The 20,563-nt window shown below is 40.0% G+C and overlaps 1 protein-coding gene across 1 annotated transcript in view; it reads left to right on the top strand.

Moving 5' to 3' along the window:
* LOC131678565 (uncharacterized) overlaps nucleotides 1-20,563 on the top strand; it is a 237,963-nt gene that overhangs the window by 112,795 nt on the left and 104,605 nt on the right. Inside the window, exon 3 of the mRNA XM_058958778.1 lies at nucleotides 13,961-14,110. Coding sequence (XP_058814761.1) covers nucleotides 13,961-14,110 — 150 coding nt within the window. The remainder of the gene's footprint in view (nucleotides 1-13,960; nucleotides 14,111-20,563) is intronic.

The following is a 20,563-nucleotide window of genomic DNA, read 5'->3' as shown; positions in this document are numbered from 1 at the left end:
ACAGTCTGATCTGGAAGACGCATGCAGTATAATTTCGGATCGAAAACTCTCGTTGAGCATTTGCCAGCTGAACTATTACACAGGTTCGTTGAAGGGGGGTCAGTTGTTCATAATGAAATTACAGAAATAGAGAGTTAGAGGAATTTTTCTATTCTTCATGAATGTCATTCTTCGTCCAGTTCAAAATTAAGAGAGCATCCACGACAGGTTGTTGGACGGTCAGTTCATTGTCATCCGTTCGCCTAACAATTGGTCTTTTGAATTTGGCGACCTTCTGTAGGTGAACTGACCGATTTGTTTCTAAGCGAATTAGGTAAGTACTAATGTGCGTAGAAAAGGAACTCCCTTTCACTCTTTCTATTTCAAGAACCAGTTATCCTGAACCGTTCGCGAACAGATTTCCCATCTTTACGTGAATGTTAAGAGAAAAGTAAATGAACCTCAAGATGCAGCAGGCGACCAGACACGTTTTTTCCCGCCACGAAATAAGCTATAGAAAGTAGTAGGGGAAACCGAGGAGATTTGAAACAGAGGAGAGTTGAAACAGTGCCTATTACTAGCGAAACAGTGCCGTTAGGGATAAAACAATAATGCATTTATTTTATTTATATTGTGCCCACAAATACTCCAATACACGCCAACTACGGTAAATGAGTGGTTGAGTATTTACGGTAACCACACTACAAAAAATGAGCAAAAGTAAGTTTTCGTTATTTTCTTGAAATTGGTGTAAATAGGATATTAAGTGATGTTCGATCATGAAAATATCGTTATGATGTAGTCTAAGAGCTAATATTTATGAATTGTATACGGTTCTTTCTATCTTTGTGATGTATAAATTGTAAATTGTGGATCAATCCTTACTTCTTGACCTAGGAGAGTTGAAACACTTTGTTTCAACTCTCCTGGATGATGAACTTCTAGCACCGACGTCGGTGCTTCTAGTTTTATGGTAATGTTATAATCACATTAGCGTTCCTGAACAAATAATAATATTCAAGATTCTTCTTTGCTGAATTGACAACAGTGATCAAAGTTATCAATTTATTAGATCAAGGTCATTTATAACCACAGAATTTGCATTTGTTCTAATTGTTTACTCCTATCAGCTTCTGAAGCTTGAAGCGAAGTGACCATAATTCAAAATGAACCAAATACTACCGACATGGATACCAAATTAAGTGTTTCCATAAACCCGTATCACTTGAAGTTATAAATTGTATCCCTGGTCATATCAACCATTTTAATGAATGCAGAATGTTCTAGACGAAGTGGCTGGAAAATAATACATAATTAAATATATGAAAAATGGGTGTCAAATTTCTTAATTTTACAGTTAAAGTTAGGTAAAGTATCTTACTGTTATTACTGTTAGGATAAGTGCAGAAATTCCTGGATGTGTAGCCAAAATCTAACATTAATTTTTAAAACAAGTGTCAGTTTATACGTAGATATACACTGTGAAAAATAATGATAAGAATGCATGTCATTTTGAGGAATTAACTTAGTGTGAACGAATAAAAATGACACAATTGTAACATTTGATGCTTTAGAAAATATTTTGATAATATTTAAAATAATTGGTTACTTGTTTCAACTCACATTCATTGCTGTTTCAACTTACCTCGGTATGAGGAGAGTTGAACCAAAGAGAACACTGTTACAAAAATCAATATATTGATGCTTTGTTATTGATTTGTACCAGTTATTCTGATGTATTTTGATATAGCATAAACCGAAGTAAGAAATTTACAAATAAGCAATCATCGAATGACAGTTTTTGTCGATTTATCTAACAAAAACAAAAAAACGTTTCAACCCTCCTCGATCTCCCCTACATACGAAATCCGACGAACACTCAATAACATTTGGTCTTGTTTTTGTAAATGTATAAAAGACCCTCGGCTCCGTTGAGACACCACAATGAGCCGTATAGTGATTTCATTCAAGGATGGTGTTTGATTCACCAGTAGCAAATCTCTAAATATTAACCGTGTTAAGAAATAAGAAATGAGTCTACGCTTCTAAATGTGTTTATTTTGTAAATCTCGTCTATAAGCAATATTTTGTCAGCCAGCTGGAGCCGCCTATGAGAACGATATAGTACTAACAAACGTTCAATATACAGGACTATTCAAGGGGTACAGGACATGGTGTTAACTGTTTCCTGTTCGGGGAATATTTTGACGCGGTGGTCCACTAGGAAGTTGGTAGCAGTCTATTACCTTTCTCCGGACAAAAACAGTCTAGAGCCCGTGTAGCATCCGGCGGGTTGAAGTATCACAGCCAAGAATTGATTCACTGCTGTGTTTCTCCCATGTTGCAAGAGGCGACTGAAAACAGGAGTCCTCCTTTCCGAGGATTGAATGGAAGGCCCGACTAAAATATGCCAGTCGCGTACGGAGTGTCGTAGGTCCTACCCTTGCTGTGTTATGCGAATCTCTAACACAGTGGACGTTTTCTTCTTCGTAAATCGTGAGATGTCTCTTATACACATTTCGAGGTTCGCTACAGGCGAGTATAAGCCAACGTGTTTGGTATCTTCTTGATGCTGTACAATAAGTGCTGGTGATGAAATGTGTAGTTCTGTGATCGAGTATGGTTAGAGTAGAACAAATTAATCTTCAGCATAAACGTACAGCAACTATGAATCTATTCCGCCTTTTGCAGGAAGGAAAAGCTTCCATAACTTTAGTTCAAGGACGTATTTCCTTGAAAGAAACTTCTATGTTGGAAAGCTACTTAACTCCGTCTTCATAGCTTTCAACGAAGATAGCATGGCAAATCCAAGTAAAATTCTTCGTGCATGTAAAATTGTAAATAATGCCATTGACACATATCTTCTATCCGACCTCACAACTCGTGATAGAGAGTTTTATCAAACTGTGTTAGAAAATGAGATTCCACTCATCTAACTATGAGTGGAAACTCATTTTTATTGATGCAAATACGCACCGCATAATTTAGAGCAGCTCAGATATCAATTTGAGAGGCACAGAATTGATGGAATACTTAACTCTTTCATGCCCAACTTTTTTTTAGTGCATGTAGGGTTTCAAAACGATTTTTCATTGAAAACGGGATCAAGAAACACGAAAAACCTTTTTTCATGAAGATAGGTGCTTTTCTCGCAATGCAAGAAGGTGCCTTCCAATGCTCAACACAATTCTCTTAGAATATTTTCAATAGTCCAATTGCGTGCAAAACATAGCCAAATACAGTCTAAATTGATAAGTTTATCAGTTTTAAATAATATTGCAACATAACGAAGATATATGAAAAAATCATTTTCCGTCGTCAACGTAAGCCTTACTGGTAACGTTCAATAGCACGACGGCTATGTGCGGTTTCACGAACGATGAGAACGTTTTTCGGCTGCAGAGGAGCTTAAAAAGACGAGCTTTCGATGCGATAAAGAGTCGTTTGACGCGTCCTTCTGACGTCCCTGATGTGTTCAAAACCTTAAAAATGATGTTCGGGCCATTATTCACTAGCTCATCGAGCTCTCTCGGGATTCTAGGTGGGACATAGTATGGGAGTTCTCGCTCTGTCGACGGTGTCTTTGTCGTCACGATGGTTTGTGCCAAGCAAAGGTATGTGAAAAAGACGGATACCAATATAAGCACCATTGCTTCATAACGACCAGAAGCAGTACTCATCGGTTACAGGAATGACATCCAAAGCCACGACCTCAACTTCTCCAGAAAACATCAAGGAATTACCAGAATCGAATTCAACGATGACGCACGGTTGGCACATACACACCGGACAAGAACCAGCGACACCATGTTCCGCTACTTACCCGTACTACTACATGAAGAATGTAGATCCGTGCGAACTTACGCATTGCTAGATGATGAATCAGCTCTTACACTGCTTGATGAAGAACTGGCCGACGAACTCAATCTGAAAGGAGATATCAAGCCGTTGTGTCCGCACTGGACCGGTGGGTACAGCGACAAGAAACGAATTCACTAATTCCAACTCGTCCGACCACGAATTCTGATCGGACTTAAAGATTTGATTCCCAACTGTCGTGAAGGTAAACCGAGCCAATCGATCGCAGCAAAGACACGTCTGGGATGGGCAGTGTGCGGAGGTGAGAGCTCCGATCTGTCTACCACATTAGTAATTGCGGTTCGTATAAGACAGATGAAGATCTGCACAATGCGATGAAGGGTTATTTCTCACTGGATAGTCTGGATATCAGGAAGCCGCATAGGGTACTCCTGTCCGTCGAGGACCAACAAGCCCTATCTCTTTAACGATCTCTGACCCGATTCGCTGGACAACACTACGATACGGGTCTACTATGGCGCTTATGCAAATCGCGTCTGCCGGACAGCCAAGCGATGGCCCTGCACCGCTTTCAATGCCTGTAGAAACGAATGCTCAAGAACAAAGCGCTTGCCGAAACTCTGACTCAATAAAAGCTGATCAGTTGAGCAAAGTTTATATTCGCAAGCTGAGAGAGGATGAGCTGCTGCAGTCGTACCGTGGTATCTTCCAGTATACCAGGTAACGAACCAGAACAAATCCGGGAAGATAGTGATGGCGAGGGACGCAGCAGCTAAGGTACAGGTAATCTCTCTCAATTCGGCACTGCTCAAGGGCTCCGACCTACTGTCCTCGCTGTACACCGTGTTGATCCGTTTCCGAGAGAGCCCCATTGCTTTGACTGGTGACATCATAGAGATGTAAGGAAAACGGACCAGCAGTGCCAACGCTTTTACTGGAGGGATGAGACATGTCAGCTTGTTGTTGATGTGATGAGTGTTATGTCAATCGCTTCGCACAGATATATCCAGCAGCCACGGAAATCATCTAAAACTGCACTACGTAGACGGCATGTTAGTGAGCGTCGACACTGAAGAAAAGGCGGTCAGGCTTGTACAGGATGTAGCATACGTGCTCTCACAAAGCGGTTTCGAGATCCGGAATTGGACCAGCAATTCTCAAGGCGCCTTGAAGGCCTTGCAGGAGATATACACAACCGACAAGAACATGGACCTTTCGCCAGAAAGTGTCACGAAAAAGGTGCTTAGCATGTGGTGGCGTACCGAAGCGGATGTTTTTACTTTCAAAGTCCGCTGGTATCGCTACGACCTTGACCTATTAGAAGGCCATCGCCGGCCAACAAAGCGAAAAGTACTGCCAGTTCTGATGATGATATTCGATCCTGAGTCCACATCGCTCCGTTTTTCGTCTATTTGAAGATTCTGTTGCAAGAAATCTGGCGTTCAGTGGGATGATAAGATTGACGACATTTTCACAAAATGGCTTTCTCTGGCTGATAGTACTGCATCAAGTCGAACAAGTCCAAATTCCACGATGCTTCCGCTCAAATTTCACTCATGATTACGAGCATGTTCAGTTACACATATTCGTGGACGCGAGTGAGAACGCTAAGGCCGCTGTCTGCTACTTACGCTTCGTTCAGAACGGAGTCGTTCGATGTTCCCTCGTCGCGCCAAAACTAGAGTCTCGCCACTGAGATGTCATACGATCCCGAGACTAGAGTACGAATCTGCAATAATCGGCGTTGGACTCGCCCGGTTAGTCGTTCTATCACACGGATTCCAGGGACGTGATCTGTTGGTTGAATTTCGATCATCGCTCTTCATTGCTTCTCTGGTCAGCGAGATCTTGGAAGCCACACTAATGGCGACTAAACTTAATGTTGCAGATGAAGCTACAAAATGGGAGAATTCTTCAGATATTATTTCCGAGTTCGAGATGGCACAACGGCCCGGACCTTCTCTGGTTGCCGGAAGAAACATGGCCACACCAATTAAAGAGGGGAAGCAAAACCGACACTGAACTCCGTCCGTGCCTGCTTGTTCACTTCACCAAGTCGGATACTGCAATTAATGTCTCCAGTTGGAAGCGTCGCTATTGCTATTCATCGTTTCCCTGTAAGCTGCCGTCTGAAGAATCAGAATATACCCATCATGAATTCCTACTTCGGAGGAACTGCTGACGCCGAACGTTACGTCATACGTCAAACTCAACTTGAAGCCTATCTTGATGAAGTAGCCATCCTCCTGAAATCGAAGCCGTCCGTTCTAAGACCCAGCTCACTGTTCAAGTTGTCACCCTGGTTGGATGACCATGGTCTTGTAAGGAAGGATGGCCTTGACAGAAAGAATAAGTGCCTGTGCGTTAGCTACTGAAAATGCCAAGAACCCATTCTTTCTACCCGCTAACCGTTACACTACTAAGCTCATAATTGCACACTAACAAAACAAATGTCATCACCAAAACCACGAGACCGTCCTTTACCAACTGCGTCAACAATTCCGTATTTCCAGAATGCGTACCGCCTATGCAAAGGTGGGCAAAGCTATCAGCGTTGCAAAAGCAACCGTTCTATCCCACCGCCAACAATAATGGCAGACCTTCCATCAGTGAGACTCGATGCCTTAGCTCGCCCGTTCACACATACAGACGTTGACTACTTCGGACTATTGGAGGTGACCGTAGGTCGTCGAGTGGAGAAACTTTGGGGAATGTTAGCAACATGCCTGACTACCTGTACGATCCATATCGAGGTGGTACACACACCGGTTCGTGCTCGCCGGGAACTACAAGAACGATCTACAGAGACCATGGCACCTGTTTTATCGGGGCGAATCGAGAATTGCAGGAAGCAGCAGCGGAAGTCAACTTATATAAGGTGATAAAAGAGTTCAGCAGTGCAGAGACACGCTGGAAGTTTAACCCTCCTTTGTCGCCGCATATGGGCGGCAATTGGGAGCGTCTGATCGGAGTAGTGAAGCAGAACCTGATGTCGATTCGTCCACTAAGGAAGCTCAGCGATGAAGTGCTACGTAACTTTCTAACCGAGATCGAAAACATTGTGAACTCGCGCCCCTTGACTCATGTTCCGGTAGACGATGCAGATTACTCTCACTCCAAATTACTGTGTCCTAGCATCATCCGATGGCACAAAACCACTATGTATCCTCGAAGATAGTGGTGGCATGCTGTGGCAGAGCTGGCGAATATCACAGGTGCTGGCGAACCAATTTTGGAAACGTTAGTTGCGCTATTACCTACCAGAGATCACTCGTAGAACAAAGTCGTATGCCAACGTAAAGATTGTCGATGTGGTGGTAAACGTTGGTAACTAGCATCAGCAAGAGGACGGCCAAATCAAAGCAGCAACTGTAAAAATCACGACCGGTATCTACCAGCGTGATCAAGTTGGCTGTGTTAGACGTTCGGCGCAATGGATTGTAAACCGACCAATTAGGTTCTTTACTGGCACAGTTAACCTCACTTTTCTTGACAGTTCGCTTGTACTGTTTACATGGACTTGTGGAAATTTGTGGACGACTAGATTCGCTCGAAGAAAATCGCAAAGAATTTTCATGTCCATGTAAGCAGTACAAGCGAACTGTCAAAAATGAACAATCAGTTCATTTGTGACATCAGCGTAAAGTATTCAATGAGTCGACCTACTGGAGAGGAGTGTCACTCGCGAACAGCGCAAGCGCGGGCACCTTACCTCCACTTACCTTTGTACCGCAGATGTAGACACCTTTTGATTCAATACTTGGTAGGGGAACATGAGGAGACTTGATCAAAAAATCAAAAAGTATGTCAAATGATGCGGAAAACGTTCACCTTCAATAATCTGTAAAGATATTTTTGATCCGAAATATGCAAAAAATAAATTTCATTTTTTTTTTAATTTGCGCTATCAGACCCCTTTAAACGAAATTTAAACTTAATAATCATGTAATGTTATTAGGCTTTATCTAGGGACTAAAGAAGAATATTTTAAGAGCTTCGGTTTCTTAAAAAGAACGAAAAATATTTGTCCCAATTTTGTCCCCATTTTATCAGCCTAAAATTCATCAAGGGGATGATAAAAACAAGTCGTCACTGTATAATAAAATCAATATTCAAACGCCGCACCCCCATAATGATGTTCGTTTGAGCTAAAAAAATTCCTTGATTGCTTTTTCAATGTAAAAAGCCTTTTATGTAAGACTTTATGCGAAAATTTAAGATGACCATTCGCATTGATATCTTTCCACGGTGTCTCTGGTAGCACATATTTAGACAAAAAAATCGGTATCATTAAGCTACTCACTAATCGAAAGCTTAGATGCCCCTGTTTCATCTGAGCATTTACTTTGAAATGTTCCATCGCGGGGTTTAGAACATTTTTTTTTAACATTTTGACAGTTTCGCGTTGTTAATGAGGTATCTTGAAATTCGCAAAACAAACCTTCAATTTATTTTTCTTCGAAATATATTTTTGCTCGGGATTCCTATATAACTTATTGTTCTTTCAAAATTCAATCATGGTTCTATGGATTCTTTGAACAATTTTATCTCAATTAGATTTGATTTCGTTTTTAGTTTCGTTGAAAATTACGAGTTTAAACACGATCGAAAGACACCCCCTATGGAAACACATAAGATCAGTGGTCCACATTTTAGTAGAAAATTATCTTTTCCATAAAATTAATTCATGTTCATGTTCTGTAGTCAGTGAAAAAATGTTTGGAAACAGCAGGGTGTTATCCGTTTTTAAGAATGGTGTATGTGTTCAAAGTAGCAATTCAATTACTGGAAATATGGGAAAGTTGAAATTTTAAAGTGCACTTTATCAAGACTATCGATTTGATTTATTGACAAAACAATGGAACTAAATACATAAAATAAAGGTAAAATTGTCCGAGAAATCCGAAAATGATATAAATTTGAATAAGAAAAGAGTCGGAAAAGAATCCCGACCAAAGAACTCTAAAAACATGAAATATAAACCAAACGGTATTGTTTCGCAGACTTGAAGAATTTCTAAAAATTTATTATAATAGGTTTATAACCTTATGTTGGCCCAAAAACTCATCTGTTTAAGTTTTTTTATCTAGTAGCATTTACAAGGTAAAATATAATAAAATATAATAATAGTTTAGTGTATGTAAATCCAAAGAGAAAGTATTCAAAATTTCAACCAATTTTGGAAGGTTGATTCACAAAGACAGTTTTATCTCACGTATCATTGAAGTGGGAAGCAGATATAAGACCAATATTCTTATAACGTATGTACTAACAAATACTGCAACCATTGAAAACGATACGCATGAAAATGACTTCTCGTTTAGAGGGATGCTCGTTTGTGAAATAGTTCTCTAAATTTAAATATTAAACAATACATAGACAAAACAACTTGAATTCAACAAACACAAATACATCATAAAATATAAATTTATTTTCTAATACCAATTATTCATGTATGTTAAAGAAATAGTTTCCTAGATCGAAGTATAAATGAGTAGCAGTATCCATATTACATAAACTTATATATTTACTTTTCCAAAATGAAAAAGTTCTAGACCTTTAGAATTAACAATTCAAATCTTGTCTCGTTTAAAAGAGAAGTAAGTTTCCGGGTAGTGAGAACATCAGTGATATTGACTTGTTTGTGGTAATATTGTTCTACTAGAGACCTAAAATTAACCTAGTAAAAATATTCTTCAAATTTACAATTTGAATTAACGCGAAATTGGCTAAATGTCTGTTATTGGTATCTTCGGCGGTATTTATTAACGTAACAAGTCCCTCATTTTGATATTGTATGTCTAAAGATTCATTCACCTAAAAGTGAGATATCTTCTGAGAGCGATTCATTGAAATGCAATCCTCAACATTTAAAAAAAAAATATTAGCCTAGACCCCTGATCGAACATTTCAAATTTAGTCTCAGATGAAAGAGGAGTATCTAAGCTTTCAATTAGTGAGTACTTTAGCGATACTGATGTTTTGTCTAAACTTTGTTCTACCAGTGACACCGTGTATACTGTACTTCTGGGATAGGTCTCGTAATCGTTATATTTTAGAATATTTAAAAAACTCACCAGAGCGTAACAAATATAAGTTCACTTTTGGCTAGAATTAGCTCTTATTTTAAAAATACAGGGCTTTCTATGAAGTGGTTTTCCATCAGTTTTGAAACGAAAATTAAAAAATATATTACAGTATCTTTTCTTTGCGAATAAAGACTATCTTGAAGGAAATACTAATTTGACAGTTCATATGCAATATATCCACCCTAACCATGCGTCGCCCCCTAGAAAAATTTTAAGCAATTTTCCTAAGATGCTAATAGAAAGCACCTAAGAGGCTCAATCAAATCCGAGAGGTTATCAACAAAGGTGCCGCGTAATTTGTTTGAATCGTTTGTTGCTCGCGTGGCAAACGAGCAACATCCTGACTATAATGTTCGGAAGGTACCATAATCGGAAGACGCTATAGATTTTCGGCGGTGATGGCCGTAACTCGCACATGGTTAAACCGTGTACAAATATTTCGGGTACCAGTACATTATATACGTGGACGAGTATAGAGATGCGATAGGTGCGAGTCGTATACACACGATGATTAGCAAAGTGGGTGGACTGTAGGGTTGAGTTCAACATAGCAGGGTACGAAGGGTGCGCGCTGTTTGTGTGTGTGCGTTTAGTTGACGATACGGGGGTAATGGTCATGCCAAAATGCTTTCAGTGGTTGATAAGTACGTAGGGCAATGAGCCTATTGGCATACACATTTCATATTTCAGATATACGTGATGCTCTTTTTCTCGATACGGCATCTGATAACATGCTTCTATAGATCTTTCGAAAGCATGGACGAACTCAACTGGGTTTGTGCTTATTTAAATGCTATACTATGTAAAATACAACTCCGCAGAACAATTGTCAAAATTTCAGATTTGCATAACGCTGTATTTTATTAAATAATATTATTTGTTTAACCATTATCCGAGTAAGGAATACTTAATCTAAAGATGGTTTACCAAGGTTCATTTGCACATATTAAAACAATTAATCAACACCTTAGCCCTCAAGTATGAACCAGTTTGCTTTGAATATATTTTCGAAGCAGATCAGCCTATTTTCCTTCTGTAACGTAAGTGAGTACAATGTATCCAAATTTGTCGAATTTATTCGAAAAGCATCGAAATCTTTCTACACATGAAAAATGCATTTTACCGTAAACAATTTAACAAACCGTAATCTACGAAATGGCGAAATATAATCGTGTTCCGATTATTTTTCATTAAAAAATGTACTTTCCATGCGCAGTGGTATAAAATTACTTACACTTATTAACATGCAGAACAAACGTCACACGTGGAGTAAAATTACGTGGTTTGCGAAATTCAACACCATGTGAAATTAAAATCAAACGTGAAATTATGTCATTTTTTATGCTCCTATATATTTCAAGAACAGGAGACGTAAATTTACATGATTTTTTCTAGGTGTGTAGATACTGAAATTGATTATTGGCGCACTACTCCAATACTTTATTATATTCAATAATATAATAATACAGTATCCTTTTGTGTGGGTAGATTTGTAGCACGTTCTGCACTCTGAGAAATTGCTGAAAATTTTTATTAAGGCTTGAGATCAGCAAGGTTGCAGAATCAGTACACGGAAAAAAATGTTCGCTAAAATCATGAATTAAGTGCCATGAATTCTGGAACAATCACGGTTTTAAGTTCCGAAAACAGGACCATGAACAAAAATCATGTACTTTATAATTATGTTCCATTTTCATTCAGTAACGCCTATATAACGCTTTTATTTGTGAAGATATTTGTTTTTGTTTTTTGAACGGTTCCGACATACCATTACCTAATCGATTTTATATACGTGAACTTGATCACAACTTTGTAAATATTGAAAACATAAAACCAAAGGTTGAAACGTGATTTTATTCATAGCTTTAGGAACATCATTCAGAGTCCCACTATGCGACGTGAACTGATTCATGATCTTTTACATCGTGAACACGATCTGATTTTCTGTGTTTTTTTTGTTAGGGGAAACTTTGCCACTGCGACCACTATTCAGATTATCTTTTGTGGCTGCCTCTGTACGCTCTATATGTTACAAATTACCCGAATCCAATGTAGTTGGAAGCGAGGGTTTAAACATAAATTAGATCTGATTTAGGTGGTTGTGAATTAGTTCACTAAATCAAAACATATTTGCTCGTGAAATATTTAACGAAACCCGGAATATTAGTCATGAATCCTTTCAACCATCGTGAACTCGTTCATGATTTATAAAATAATAGTCACGATTCAATATCTGTGCTCGTGAAATAGTTCACAAAATCACAAGATTTTATTTATGTATACGTGAACTGATTCCTGATTTCTAGCATATTAATTAACTCACATTTCAGGCTCATGAAATAATTCTCAAAACCATAGAATAACGTTGTTATATTTGTGAACTAGTTCATGATTCCTAGTAAAATAGCCACAACTTATCATTTGAGCTCGTGCAATAGCTCACAAAATCGAAAACAATTATTCTTGTACACGTCTGATGATCTGACCGACCATTCGTCCTCGTGAAATAGTTCACAAAATCATAAAATATTATTCGTGGATTCATAGACTGGATCATGACTCCTAGTACATGATTCATGATCTCTCGTGAGTGTTTGTGATATTTAGGAGACGATTTCATGCAGTTTTCACATGGTCTGGAAATTTTCTCGTGAACTATTTCACAAAATTTGGGTTTTATTTTGAAACATCATATACACCGCAAATTCGTTAGTTGAGAGATCGATGGACGGGAAGTTCGTTAGATGGGTTCAGTCACATTAGTCTACGTGTCAAATTCGAACGTGAGCTTAAGAATAAAATATCTCGATAAAGTGCACATAAATTAGGAAAAACGTGAATAAGATGCAAAAATCATGAACATAAATTATACTACTAGTGACTAAAATATTAAAAATCGTGGCTATGATCCTGAAATCATGAACACAATTCACTCTACTTATGATTAAAATGTCACGATATCGTAAATAGAAATTACGGAAATCGTGACTCAGATCCTCAAATCATAATGAATGTAAGTCACACAACTTTGCCAAAAAAAACCATCACGAAGCTCGCGAATAAAACATCTCGAAAACGTGAATATAAATTACGAATATCGTGACTAAAACCCGGAAATCAAGAACATAAATCGTACTACACTGCCAAAAAAATCCGATGTTAAACTCATGAATGCAATATCACAGTAACGTGATGAGAAATCACGAAAATTACGACTAAGTTCCTGATATCAGCTTGTAACCATGTACATTTCGCGAACTAGGTTTTTGAAAACACACATAGATTCATGAATCAGAGGTTTATTATCCATAATTTCAGAAACTTGGTCACGATTATCGTAAATCTTTCAGTTTACGAAATCGTGATTTTTTGTTCATGAATTTATGAACGAATGTTTTTCCGTGTAGCTTTAGTTGGAAGTCAATTTCAAGAAAATTAATATGACTTTTCACTTGTCCATAGAAAACATTCAATAGCATAGGGACTTGCGCCATTTTCTGTATGTACATCGGATTAACGCTGTTGGCATTGTATACAACATCGCTATTCTTCCGTTTATATCAACAAGTCGTCCTAATCGGAATAACACAATAAACTTGACCCACGATCGTGTATCGCTCGGAATTACTTACCCACATCACTACATCAAACATTACCGCAATCTAAAAGCCTCGGCCTCCAAAGGCTGAAGTTTCAATATGACATTGATTTAGGGTAATCCATCGTCCTGCTCTAACCGATGAATGGGACTACTTTTCCTTCCATTGCCACACTTCACCCTTCAATCGCTTCCATCCATCTGTTCCGTCTCCCACGGGAAATATATATTCTCGCCTCGAAAGTTACCAAAGAACACCGAGCCAATAACACTGACCACGGCCAACACTTGCTTCGCCGAACTCCTCCTTGCTATTGTGGCTGTGAAATCGGTGAAATCCCGAAATTGGTACCACGAAATCCCATTAAATATTTACGCAACCACTTTCGTTGCTGTCAGCTTCTCCGTCCGAATCCCACCACCATCAAGCTTCAATCTCACACCGTCTCCTGTTGTATATCCCAAATATTTGCAGATAATACCGAATCCATTAAGGCCATTATACCAGTACAGTTTGGATAGGAAGAATCCACGTCAGCACACCTATACGTGCGAGCAGAATGCCCAGATTCTGCTGCGTCTCGAAAAGGACCGCCACCGGAAGTACGGGTCCTCCGGAAAACTGGTAAGTTTAATGCTGTGTATGCATTCCCTCATGCTAGTGTTTATTTTTGGTGCAGGGAACGGGTACATTCCTTTGGGTTTTCTATTTTAAAAAAAGAGTCATGGAATAACTGTCAGAAAGCTATTAGGGCTAGTAGATTAAATTGTCACTACAGAATTTTAGTTCAAAACAGACCGATATTTAGATCAACGCGCAACATTTAGTATCAACGATAGGATCTTCAATTGTCCAGCAGATGAACCTTGCGAAGAGGTTTAAATTCAGAATGCGATTTTCCGGGTTGAATTTTTAACGCTTAACCAGTTCTTTAGTATTAGCACAACACTACCGGTTCCTGTTACTTTGCCTAATTAGAGCAGTTCCAATAGTTAGAGTAGAATTTTTACTATATAGTTAATTCGACTGTAGTGCCCCCTATGTTCTATACTCCAACCCTGAATCCAACTGCATTTCAGGACCAGGACTTTTAGCTTCTCTCCTCTGCCGTCGTTCAAAAAGTACCAGTGTTCCCTCAATGTAGCTTGTAAATCTTGTCTTTACACAGACCGTATCGGGGGCACTGGCTACACTATTGAAATTAACTCAATTCCCAATCTAAGTATCGCCTCGCCCACCACCACCGTCAGGCCCTACCACACGCAATTTTCAAAGGCAATTACGGTAATTGATTTTGCGCTAAAACATTGCACTTTCTCCTTGCTTGCCATCGTCCCCTCGAACGTAGAATTTCACCACATCCACCAGCGACCTAACAACTATGCCTACGGCGACTCTCCAAAATTCCAACACAGCAATCGCTATTCCTACGACAGTGAGCTTGGCCAATCTCGGACCGAAGTCGACGATTGGAGCGGATCTTCAATCCGGAAGCTGCAATAACGAGAACGGCCCATTCGACTACCCCGGAGTTTGTCCGGAGAACAGCTTCAATATAGAGGTAAGTGACTGCTTGTGCCACCATGCTTGCTCGAATGCATGATTTTTTGTTGAGTTTTTTTTTAAATTTCTTCGAAAGCAAGTTAATTGAACCATGGGCTGTGGTATTGTTTGCTTGTTTGCGTTTCGTGTTGTTCCGGGTTCCATCGAAGGTGACTGTAAACCGTTTGTGCATCTGGTGTTAATTAACATGGCCACAATTTGCTTTGCCTTTTGCTGGGAGCACAATGCTGGTCAATTATAAAAGCAATCAGAGAGCTCTGTGGCAATCAGGCAAGGATGTGCCAGAGCGACCCACATGCCGTGTCTGATCTGATTTTCGATTGAAGCTAAATTTGCTGCTTGTTTAAGTTTTGGTTTACCGGCGGTTAAACTTTAAAAATATCATCAACCCTTGAATTTCATTTTGAAATCATTTTATTAGATTGTTTTCTTTTCAAGTGCAGTATATTTTTCCCAAAGGAGAAAAATGTGGGTGAAATTCAATTTTTCTCTACTAAGGAAAAAAAATGGGTAAAGCCATTTTTGCACAAGAAGGGTACAAAACTTATAACTAACTTAGTTCAGAAATTTGCGTTTCGATTTCGTTTCATCGGAATCCGACAATAACTTTGTGCCAAGATTAGAGGTTTGCTCAGGAACACAAATCGTATCGCAGCTTTCAAAGCTAGTATCAACGGATTCTGATCGAAGTTTTATTACCATTTCGATGACATTTAGCTCAGAATTTCGATTGAAACCTTATTCTTGTGCTGAATTTTTTTACAAAATTTTAGAGAAAAGCTTTTCAAAGAATTTTTTTCAAGATAAAATTTTGCTGACTATGATTTGCTCAGGCTACTAACAGCAACTAATCATGCTCATAAGATGATGTGTGCTTCCACGCATCAATTTGCAGTGGAGAATTACAATTACAACATGTTACCATGCGTCTCCATTAATATGCTCGTGTTATTCAAAAATAAGCTCAAATTATATTCTTTATTTATTGCGCACACATTTATTTAGAACTATCCTCATTTTAGCTTCATTAAAGGTTGGATCTTTAATTAAACTAAAATCATCATCTTGAAATATCTGCTAATTTGCCTCATTCAGATAGTAAACCGAAACAGGTTGAACCTGAGCTTAGCAAAGCTATGTGCTGTGAGCCGACAATTAGCGCCTTATATCTCGTTATTCTGCCACAACTATATCAAACATTACACCGATACATACCTACCATACCTCAGGTAATTTTTTATTTTATGCTGATGCATGAGTTGTCAGGAAAATTTGATGGGTACAAAAAATGTTTAATATTCCCAAGAGGAACTTGTTTGTCCAAAATTTCATGCAAACTTTGGTTATAAACTTTGGTGCTTCCATTTTTTTTGAAGATGATTTTCAAAGCTTGCTTAGGATTGGTTTATCGAAGAAATACTCATTTTGTATTGAGTTGTTAGGAAAATTCGATGATAACGGTCAAGTCTCCACGAAGCATTTATTAAAAAATAATCTAGACGTCGGGACGATTTTTTTTTTCGAAGTTTTTTGAACGTTTAGGTCAGTCGTGTATGACTGATAGCTAGATCAACACCAGTCAACGCCATGAGCGCCATTCTTTGCAGATGGTTTAGCTTTGACTGGACTGTCATCACCTCTTTCCAGGTCTTTCCAAAAGTTCGTTTGCACTGCCCTAAGGCCATGCCCCCTTTTTGACTCTGAACTCAATGTGAGCAGACCAATTCAGTTTATAATCCAATATAACCCCAACGTATTTGACTTGATCCGCACACAGTAGCTCAGAATCAAAGAACTGCAAAAGGACGAACCCCGGTTGCTATTCGCTTCTTCGTGAAAAGAACCATTGAAGTTTTGCTTGGGTTAACTGATAATTTAACTTCTCGACACCACTGTTCGACAGCCCTTAATGCTTGTTGCATTAAGTCAAAAATTGTTCCGATGCAAATTCCTGTAATTAGTATTTGGTAATCGTCAGCAAACCCATATGTTGGAAATCCAAGCTCATTGAGTTTCAACAAGCCATCGGTAACCAAGTTTCATAACAAAGGTGACAGAACACCACCCCGAGAACAACCGCAAATACTCAGCTTCCGTATTTCAGCTTGTCGCAGTGACGAGCAAAGAATACGGTTACTAAGCGTTGCGTTTATCCAACCCGAGATACGTGCAGATATCCCATGACCGCGCGACGCTTCCAGAATGGCCTGAAAGGACACATTGTCAAAAGCATCCTCAATATCTAGGAATATACTCAAGCTAGATTGCTTTGGCGAGAAGGCTTTCTCAATGTTGTAAACAACATCGTGATGATCTCCAAAACTTTAAGAAGAAAAGAACTTAAGCTAATAGTACTATGCTATATTTCACCCTAAGAAGAAAAAATTGGGTAAACACCAAAATTCGTCACTAGGACGAAAAGGCGGCCCATGTATTTTCTTTGCTGTGGCGAATTCAATGGTATGCGCAGCCGCAAGTCGCTGAACGGTGGTTGACGGAATAGAGGGTCCGAATAGCCCCGTACGCTCATTTCGCACAAAAGTGGTGAGCGTCTCGAAAATGTCTGTGTTTTCACACAAACAAAAATCATTTAATAAAATAGGAGCCTCAAGCTTTCCAAAACACTTATATTGATTTTTGTTTTGATAATGGCAAAAAACTAAACACGTTGAATCTCCTTTCTACAAAGAACAAAGAATCAAATTCACCTCTCAAAATTAATGTTTCAGAATAGCGGTTCCATGAATATGTACGATAGTCGCCTTGCTATTTTTTGAGAAATCGAGGGGGTCCGAATTACCCCCACTGTCTTAATAAGCCCGGGTCCCCTATAAATACCGGTCGAAATTCCTAATTGTTAGTTTGAAACCTCAGCTACATTTTGGTGCCATAAAAGGTTCATTTGCATCACTCAATGGTAGCGCTTGGCGACGATTTGCAAACTTCTTCGTTTTTCCATCCTTTTACAATGTAGGGGTAGTTCGGACCTCCGTAAGGGGCAATTCAGACCGTCATTTTTCTTCAATTTTTTTGCAAATGAATTATGTTTACCTATAAAATATTTACAAGAGACACTCCTTAAGAAGCAAAAAAAATGCTGCCCAAAAACTTAATCTGGTGTGTCACAGCTGTCGACTGGTGGCCCATGCATTTTCATTGCTGTGGCGTGTGTAATGATGTATGCAGCCGCAAGCCGCTGAACGGTGGTTGACAGAATAAAAGGCCCGAATAGACCCGTACGCTCATATCACACAAAAGTGGTGAGCGCCTCGAAAATATATATTAATGTTTAAGTGGTTCCACGAATATGTACGATTGTCAGAAAGTCTTGCTATTTACTGAGAAATCGAGGGGCGGGGTTCTAATTACCCCCACTGCCTTAATAGACCCGGGCCCCCTATGCATTAAAGAATGAATAAGTATGAGCTTAAAATGGAACTCTTTGGACTCTTGACAGCAGATTTATTGCTAAGTCTAGATCAAACCATTGCAGCAAATATAAATCGTTGGTTAATTCTTCGCCCCCCCCTCCTAATGAAAAAAGGCTGCTCGCGTCCATGATTAGTGCCTGGCGCAGAGTAGACGCACAAAGCATCAAAAGGAGAGGCAGGAGAAGATATGGAAAATTAAAGACTAGTCGAGATAGTTTAGAAGGGCACTTATCTGTTTACTCGATATGCGACAGGATCCAGATTCGGCCCACAGTTCACTTTATTTTGCACGCACAAATGACTTGTAAAACGTACAGCATCCGCCGTCCACGGAACAACCTGTCACGTCTTCCGAATGATCCGCGTTGAAATCAAATTTCTTTAGATATTGTTATTAGGAAAGACTAACTTTACACATTCTTTTCTCGACACAGATTCAGACAAGGCCTTCTTTCAAACTCATCGTAAAATTTGAACTAAATTATATGCAAAATAGTATCATACAAAATATAACACTGATAAAACAAAAACGGTATTACTTCTGGGGGATGGCTGTACTTGATGTACTCATTCACTCTCGCTCACGCGTTCATACGTCCTGTATGAGGCTTACTTGGGTGCTCTCTCTCTCTCTCTCTCTCTCTCTCTCTCTCTCTCTCTCTCTGTCACACCTTGATTCACTCTCTAATACTCCACATGAGGCTGACTTTTGTGCTCACCTTTTTCGTTCCTTGCGAGGCTGACTTGTGTGCTCGCCTTTTTCATTCCTTGCTAGGATTACTTTTGTGCTAGCCTCTAACATACCATGTGAGGCTGACTTGGATGCTCACCGTTTTCGTACCTTGTGAGGCTGACTTTTGTGCTCACCATTAACATACCGTGTGAGACTGACTTGGATGCTCACCCTTTCACTCCTCTGCCACGTCACGAGGCATCGATAGCTAAGTCCCAACATACTACGCTACGACCCTCCCATCTTGGCATGAAGCAGTCCACATATACGCCTATACACTCGCTCTTCTGCCTTGCTTCGGGGTGGCTGGGTTTACCTCTTACGCGGTTGCCAGTCGCTGCGCCAAACCTGTCTCAGTATGAACAGACCATTCACTCACTTTTCTACGCTCGGCCTTTTTTGCTCCAACTAACCAATCACTAGTTAGTCGTGCCCGTCGTCTGTTGCTCGGTGCGCCAGATTCCCTGTAGCCTACAGGCAATCTGGGTGGTTGCAGTCGAGACTGCGTTCCACTTCTCCACTGATTGACACATCCGCTGAATAAGGATATCAGGGCCACAGACGTCAAGCATTGCTCTTCTTTCGACGTCGAAACGAGGACATACGAACAGTATGTGTTCGGCAGTTTTGTCTACACCTGGGCAGTCAGGGCAGGCGGGGACCTCCGAGTGCCCGAACCTGTGGAGGTACTGTCGGAAGCAGCCATGGCCTAACAGGAATTGTGTCAGATGGAAGTGAACTTCCCCATGGGGTCTGCCCACCCAGCTCGATATGTTAAGTATCAGCCGGTGGGTCCACCTACCTTTCGAGGAGTTATCCCACTCATGCTGCCATCTAGCGACCGAGGTCACCCTGGTGCGCTCGCGGGCTCGTCGATTTCTACGTAGCTCGAAGTACTCCTCATCTTCCCGAATGACCAGTCCTACTAGCATCATGCTCGCTATCACGCAGAATGCATCGTGTGATACCGTGCGGTAGGCAGATATCACTCTGAAGCACATCACGCGGTAGGTGCTCTCCAGTTTCTGCAGGTGACTGGTTACCCTCAGTGCTCTTGACCATGACGGGCCTCCGTACCTGAGGATAGATACGGCAACGCCTGCCAGTAGCCTACGTCTACTGGCGCACGCTTTTAAGCTGTTGGACATCATCCTCGATAGTGCCGCAACAGCAGTCGACGCTCTCTTGCATGTATAGTCGACGTGCCGAAGGTCAGCTTGTCGTCTATAATGACTCCGAGAGACTTCAGACTCCGTTGTGTGGTGATAACGACTTCTCCCACATGGATAACTGCATGTTGTGCCGACTTGCGGTTGTTGACGATAACTACCTCTGTCTTATGCTGAGCGA

The sequence above is a fragment of the Topomyia yanbarensis genome, chromosome 2, assembly GCF_030247195.1.
Source record: "Topomyia yanbarensis strain Yona2022 chromosome 2, ASM3024719v1, whole genome shotgun sequence".
Classification (NCBI taxonomy): domain Eukaryota; kingdom Metazoa; phylum Arthropoda; class Insecta; order Diptera; family Culicidae; genus Topomyia; species Topomyia yanbarensis.
The sequence above is the reverse complement of the archived record's forward strand: the minus strand, read 5'-3'. Positions and strand labels throughout refer to the sequence as shown.